General features: G+C 38.9%; 1 protein-coding gene across 1 annotated transcript in view; it reads right to left on the bottom strand.

Moving 5' to 3' along the window:
• Positions 1 to 7,750, bottom strand: part of elmod1 (ELMO/CED-12 domain containing 1) — a 46,142-nt gene that overhangs the window by 4,052 nt on the left and 34,340 nt on the right. The window contains exons 8-9 of the mRNA XM_008304555.1: positions 2,553 to 2,603; positions 764 to 897 (exon numbers count right to left, since the gene is read on the bottom strand). Coding sequence (XP_008302777.1) covers positions 764 to 897; positions 2,553 to 2,603 — 185 coding nt within the window. The remainder of the gene's footprint in view (positions 1 to 763; positions 898 to 2,552; positions 2,604 to 7,750) is intronic.

The following is a 7,750-nucleotide window of genomic DNA, read 5'->3' as shown; positions in this document are numbered from 1 at the left end:
AGGTTAAAAACGTTCCTTTTTGATAAAGCTCATAGATAGGGCTGCTCGGAGTCATCTGAGCTGTCCCTTAGTGATGCTGCTATAGGTTTAGACTGCCGGGGGATTCCCATGATGCACTGGGCTTCTCTCCTCTCCTCTCCTCTCCTCTTTATATATATACACGTGTGTGTATGTATGTATATGTTTATATAGTTGCCTATCACCATTACATATGACTAACTCTGTGACTCCCCCTGAGGTTCTCCTGCGCCTGCTCTCTCTGTGGATGTCTCTGGATCTGGAGCTCCTGAATTACAGCCGCTGGCCTCACCTTCTGTATCCTGCTGCCCCCACCATGATGCGTCCTGTTACAAAAGGACAATAACTTCTAATAACTTGTTTAACTGTAAACTAAATGTTCTAATTCATCCTACATCCACCCAACCGGTCAAGGCAGATGGCCGTCCCACCCTGAGCCTGGTTCTGTCGGAGGTTTTTTTTTTCCCCTGCGGGGGTTTTTGGTTCCTTTCCACTGTTGCGGACTGCTTGCGGACTGCTGAAGCTTATAGGGAATCCAAATGTTTTGGATTGTTGGGTGTTTCTGTTTCTGCCTTTGTGAAGCGCTATGAGATGGCCTGTTGTTGTAAATATGCGCTATACAAATAAAATTGAATTGAATTGAATTGAATTAGCAAAAATATTAAGCATAAGCAAGACAAAGAATATATTTTGGATTTTGCTGGCTAATGGAAAATTTACATCTAACCAGTCAACTTGAACTCACAGAAGGTTTGCTGGAAGTGCAGCAAACTGGGCATCTCTGGGGCCACGTTGTACAGATGAGTCTTCAGAGCTCCACTCACCAGCAGAGAATAGGCCAGGTCTGTGATGTTGATGCCCACGATGGCAAAAGAATAGCTGGAGGAGAGGCGACAGAAGGATATAGGAGTTTATATGGAGGACATAGCTTGGACTTTTTAGTGGCACCTCAACATTCCCGGTTTGGATGTCACATCTGGACAAAGAAGACAAACAGTGTGCAAGTTTTCATGCAGCACAGATTACAGCTACAAAACAGAAATATGACTCACTGACTCGTTGTTGAATATTATAGATGTAGATAAATCTCAGCCTCTGTAAACAGTTAGTAGGCCTTCAGGAAAATTTACTGGAGTTGTAGTTTTTGTGAGGTGATGCATTAATGCAATTTTTTATCGTGGACAGAAAACTTCACCATGTATTAACTTTTCTGGGAGGACAGTTAAAAAAAATAATGAAACTGCACTGAGTTATAGATGCTACAAGAATAGGAAACTTCTCGATATTAATACTGATGGAAAAATCTAAAGCTAAAAAAAAATAACCAAATCTATAATAATAATAATAATTATAATTAAAAATCTTAGATATAATTTTATATTTAATATGACTTCTATCTATGTATACTGCTAAAAATGAAAAAAACAAACCAGTATAAACTCAGTACAAACACAAAGCCTGTATCACTATAACATCTAATATAAAATCGAATACAGTAATACAGCATAAAAAGGCCAAATGCAGTATTTGAGTCCAATCAGTCTCCTTGTTAAAGGCTCGGCCATCGTTTGGTTATTTTCTTTCAAATAAAAGCGAATATTTGGAGAAAGAGAAAAAGAAGCAGAAAAAAAAGAAGCAGAATCTTGTAAAAATCTAGAACTGTAAAAACTGTGGAAATAATAGCAAATATCAGTAAAGTGATGATATTTTTACAGTGAAATTTTACATTCAAATATTGTAAAAGACGGAATTAACCATTTGAAAAAATACAAATTTTTGATGTTGACATTTACAATTTTGTCTTGTTTACTTAAAGGCAACATTTAAATTAATAATTTTATTCATGATTTTTAAATTTTAGTTATTACTTTTAATTTTAGACAACAGGGAAAACATAACAGTTTTAAAAAAATTAACTACTTAGTATTTAATATACATATTTTTCTTTCAAACAGAAGCAAATATTTGTAAAATAATGATATTTTAGCTGATTTAAATACAGTTAAAAAAATTACATATAATTACCATTTTTAAAAATACTGATTTTTGATGTGGACAGTTTTTGCTTGTTCATTAGTTTTTATGGTTAACATGTAAATTAATACATTGTTTGTGTTATTTCACAGTTTAAATATCTGTAATTCAACAAAAACAGGGAGAATCTAAAAAAAAAAATCAAACTGTTTTAGAAATGTACAGGTAGAAAAGATTATTTTTTTTACATACAGTGCACTGACAGTAAATCAGGTCCAGTTTATAATCCTTGGTACTTTTCAGAGCGGATGCAGATTGAAGCCAGACGGCGGAGCAATAGGACACACAGCAGTGAAACACCTCCCACTCATTAACACAAACACAACCTCTCGCAGACACACACACACGGTCGCACACACACTCACATGCTGGCTGGATGGACTCATCACATATTCTAACTGCTGCGTATTCAGGCCAAACTCTCACAACAGCCGTGGCCCAGTTTCACTTTTCAACAACTCTTCAACACGCATGTGCACATCTACAGTATGGAGACTCACCCAATGGCTTTGTCCAGGTTCTTCTGTTCCCATTCAGGCTTGTTCACTTCACTGTGGAGGACATGGACGTTAGTCATGGACCGTCTACACGCCACAGAGTGGATAAAAAAAAAAACCTACTGAGGACATTTTAGGAGATTTTTTCACTTTAAACTGATGTAGTGTCAACAGCCTGATGTAGAATAGATTCAGGTTCAAAGATATAAAACTGTAAATCAACATGTTGCCCTGGGTGATTCTTTCTTCATCTGTGGTAAAGTTTTGTATTCATATAAGTAATAGCGATGCGCCGATCCGATACTGGGTATCGGTATCGGGCTGATACTGGCCGAAATTACGGCATTGGATGATTTACTTCACAGTGGTAACTGGCCGCTCCGATGCCCCCACACACACACAATCCTGCCTTCTGACACATCCACATGTTCGTCTGCTCATTGGCTACAAGTTTACAGCGTCAGAGAGTGTCTGCAACCCGGTCAAATCTACAGGGGTGGAACTACCGGGTTGACTGTCTGAGACACTCCATTGGCCCTTCAGGCTGTCACTCACCCCCAAAGCCCTCGTATTGGCCAAACTAGGTGTCAATCAAAAGCTGAGACTTCCGTCTAGCTGACTGTAGCGCTTTCAGCGCGATCTAAAATAGATTCAGCCTGATTTTGCCAGAAGAAATTAATAAACCAGCCGGAGCTGATCTCAAGCTGGGAAGACATTACTTCAGAATTTGTGCCTTTGAGGATCTAATACGTTTTACAGACCGAATTATTTTATGGGATTATGTTCACTGGTTCTGTCCGGACAGAATGAGACCAAGCTGGTGAGGAATGAGCGATGTTTGAGCTGCAGAGAGCCTTCAAAAGTAAGAAAACTCGGATTTTACCATTTTGCTTTTCTGTACAAAAAGCTCTTTGTGTCAACGCTGTGGTTGCTGCAGGTCAAAAAGGTTTATATCATCGGAAAGAGGAGACTCTGAGCTTTCATTTGATGTGTATATTGTCGGGAAACTTGATTGTGGAGCGATAGTAAGGACATTTTATGAGATTTTTCACAAATCTGGCAACTAAATCGTTACCAAACAACTTCTTCAACAATATGTTTGTAAAGGTGTGTAATAACATGCCTTAAAATGTTGAAGTTCAACTCTCGTGGGAAACCCTGAAAAACACCTGCTCAAGTTAGGGTACCGATAAATGATTGACGACAAATCGATTTTACAATTTCTATGTGATTAATATTTAAAAAAAACAATATCAGCAGACCTGGTGAAACTCAAAGATGAACTTAAAACACTGTCTGAATCAGTACAGTGTTTGTAAAAATGACATTTCTTCCAAACTATTATCTTCACCCGCTGACTGTGAGGAAACATGAAATCAGCTGTTGGTAAATGTCTGAACTAATCATTAACAAATGAAATATGTGACTTTTTCTTCTTTTTATGTCCATTATGTAGGATTTATGATCTCTTTCTTTTACACAGCTCTGTGTGAGAAACCTGTTTAACCACAGATGCTACATGATTCAACTTAAGTTTAAATGTTGTTTCTCAGGCTCCAGATCATTAATTACAACAAAACCATGTTTATCTGATTATTTAACAGACTAAAATACATCCGTTTTCCTCCCCTGATGTCTGATAACCAACTCACTGGAAATACGGTGTGCAGGGACTCAGGACGACTTTGTGGACTTTAAACTCGACATCCTCCACCTTGGTGACTGCATCGTAGAACTCTCCATTTAAAAAGCGCTCGTAAAAGTAGCGCGAAGGCCAGCTTTGTTCGCGCATCGTGACTTTTGTTGAAAAAGTTTTCACAGTTTTTGAGCTGCTGCTTCGCCTCTGGTTGGCTGAGTTCTGATAGATTTCTGAGCAGAGTAAAGTGTATAAATGTCTCCATGTGATTCCAGAATAGAACACGTCGACATCACAATGAGCTCACTTCACCCTGCAGGCAGTTCAATTATGTCTGTGTTTAAAGAGTTAATTTGTGCTTTATTTTCCTGTTAAAACCGTATTTTGATGAAATGTATACCAACCTGGCAGGGGATTCACCACTACAAAAAACAACTCAGTAGTTTTACTATTAATCTACCAAACAAAAGAGGATGAGGCTCATGAATTACCCTCAACTGCAGTTTTATCAGATACATCCATACAATCCAGTATGAAAAAAATCTTGCCCCTTTAAAGGCAAGAGGTGCTAATTTAATTGTTTTATTGGCTTGGTTCATGACTGAGGTTGTAGCCGGTGGGAGGGCTGTGCTGCACCGCATTAAGCTGGAGTGTGATTCTGATATTACACTCAACATTAGAAGTGTTTCTAGTCCAGTTTATCACCACAGCAAACTATAACCTCAATGTTAACCCTTTGAACCTTAGATGGCCCTGCACCATGTATAAAAATGCAACTTTTGAAGTCTGTAAATGTGACATATTCATCGAAGAGGCTGCCTGTTGGTGATCTGATTAAAACGGATGCAGCATTTATTTTGGCAGAGTTGTAGTTGAGAAATTTCAGCACAGGTTCAGTAACACCGCTGTGTACCCACCCTGTTGAAACCAGAAGTTTACATACACGTTATAAAAAGACACTCACTGTCTGACATTAAACCAGACTAAACTTTTCCTGTTTTAGGTCAGTTAGGATTACCAACATACACGTTATAAAAAGACACTCACTGTCTGACATTAAACCAGACTAAACTTTTCCTGTTTTAGGTCAGTTAGGATGACCAACATTATTTCTATTTGCTACACAGTGTATGTCAACTGAACATGCATGTACACTCTAAAAAGTAACTCCAGGAACCCAGTCCCACCACGTAGTTATTTGCATTGTTGCACGAAAACAAAACTAATTTACTGATTTATATTCAGCATTTAGGGCTGCGAGGTGGCTCGGTGCTTAGCACTGTTGCCTCCAGTGTGGTCTTTTTCAACAATGTGCTGGTGGTGAAATATAAATGCTAACAGCCAACTCAGAATCATGAACAAACCCTGATTTGACCGCTCATAAGTTACTTAAGGCCCGATTTTTAAAAAATCAATTTTTCATCAATTGGTTATCGGTACAGGTGTTTTTCAGGGTTTCCCACGGGAGTTGAACTTCAACATTTTAAGGCATGTTATTACACACCTGTACAAACATATTGGTGAAGAAGTTGTTTGGTAACGATTTAGTTGCCAGATTTTGATATTTCTCCCTTACTACAAGCACATATGGCTGTAATGTTTTTGGAAAACACAAATTTTTTTGAGTGAAATCACCCTTTAAAACTACGTCGAGCACCCGAACTAGAAGCCGTGCACTTATACGGCCGCAGAAGACGAGTACAGCCCTCTCCGTGGAGCCCTCTACGAGCAGCCCTGTACATGCGGTCTCCGGCTCTGCTGACATACCCTTCCTATTGGATCCGATCCCGCAGCAGTTCACAACGTTTCCGACCTCATTTACTACTGCTCATGCGCAGAGCCGAGAGCGGCTATTAGTGGTACTGTTATTTAATACCAAGTTTTGGTAATTTAACCTTCAAATTGCAGCTTAATGTTGCGGTGTCATTTTGATCTGTTCTAAATATTTGAATGGCACTGAGTGCACACTGTAGTCTAATTGCAGCTCAAATAAAGCAGCTACAGTTTCACTTTGAGACATGCTTTTGGCTATTTTTTCCTTTCCTAGAAAAGCAAAGTCTATACTTTAATAGTATGAGGCTTTTGATGAAGCCATCTTAAACAAATGAATCCATGCAAATAAGGTATTTCCAAAGAAGTTTACAAGGAGAGATAGTATCGGTATTGGTATCGGTATTGGTATCGGCAGATACTCAAAGTTGAAGTATTGGTATCGGTATCGGAAATCAAAAAGAGGTATCAGTCCATCCCTAATAAGTAATGTTATGAATCCATCCATTATCTACACACCGCTTAATCCTCACGAGGGTCGCGGGGGGGCTGGAGCCTATCCCAGCCAACTTAGGGCGAAGGCAGGGGACACCCTGGACAGGTCGCCAGTCTATCGCAGGGCCACACTTAGAGACAGACAACCAAGCACACTCACATTCACACAAATTTAGAATCACCAATTAACCTCAACATNGCAGAAAGATTCCGGTGCCCCCACCGGGACGCGAACCGGCAACCTTCTTGCTGCGAGGCAACAGTGCTACCAACTGCGCCACCCTGCAGCCCTAAAACGTTCATGTAATGTAATAAAATGTGACATATCACTCCTTCACTCTGTGTTTAACAAATAATAGCTACACATGTTGACCATTTGGCTTTAGTGTGGAGTTAATTTTCAGACTTTAATCCTTTATAATTCAGCCTTTATGTGTAGGCTTTACATCAAACTCTCACCAGCTTTACCTTTAAAAGAGAACATGTCATTAGTGGGTGACTTTAATATTCATGTAGATGATGAGAACGACAGCCTCAGCTCTACTTTTAGTTCACTGCTAGACTCAGTGGGTTTCTCTCAGAATGTAAATAAGCCAACCCACCGTTTTAATCACACTCTGGATCTTGTTTTGACGTATGGCATAGAAATTGAGCATCTTATTGTTTTTAAACAAAACTCTTTTCTGTCTGATCATTTTTTAATAACATTTGAATTTACAGTAATTGACCATTGTACAACAATCAAAACGCTCCATTACAGCAGATGTTTATCTGATAATGCGGTCACTAAATTTAAGGAAACAATTCCATCATTATTTTCTTCAATGCCATATGCCAACTCAAAGGAGAGTAGCTCTAATCTTAGTCCCACACAAGTGGATAATCTGGTTGATAGGACGGCAGCTTTACTGCATACTTCAATTGACGCTGTTGCTCCTCTGAAAAGGAAGGCAAAAAATCAGAACAAAACAGCTCCATGGTATAACGAACAGCTGCGTACTTTAAAGCAGAATGTAAGGAGACGGGAAAGGCAATGGCGCTCAAATAATTCTAAAAAATATCATCTAGCCTGGAAAGATAGCTTTCTCAAATATAAAAAGGCAATTTGTAATACCAGAACCGCCTATTATTCGTCTTTAATTGAGAAAAATAAGAACAATCCCAGGTTTCTGTTCAGCACTGTAGCCAGGCTGACCAGGAGTCATAGTTCTGTTGAGCCTTCTGTTCCTTTAGCTCTCAGCAGTGAAGATTTCATGACCTTCTTCACAAATAATGTTTTAAATATTAGACAAAAAATCCA

Source organism: Stegastes partitus, unplaced genomic scaffold (genome assembly GCF_000690725.1).
Source record: "Stegastes partitus isolate 25-593 unplaced genomic scaffold, Stegastes_partitus-1.0.2 Scaffold2252, whole genome shotgun sequence".
Taxonomy (NCBI): Eukaryota; Metazoa; Chordata; class Actinopteri; family Pomacentridae; genus Stegastes; species Stegastes partitus.
Note: the sequence above shows the minus strand (reverse complement) of the source record. Positions and strands in the feature narration are given on the sequence as shown.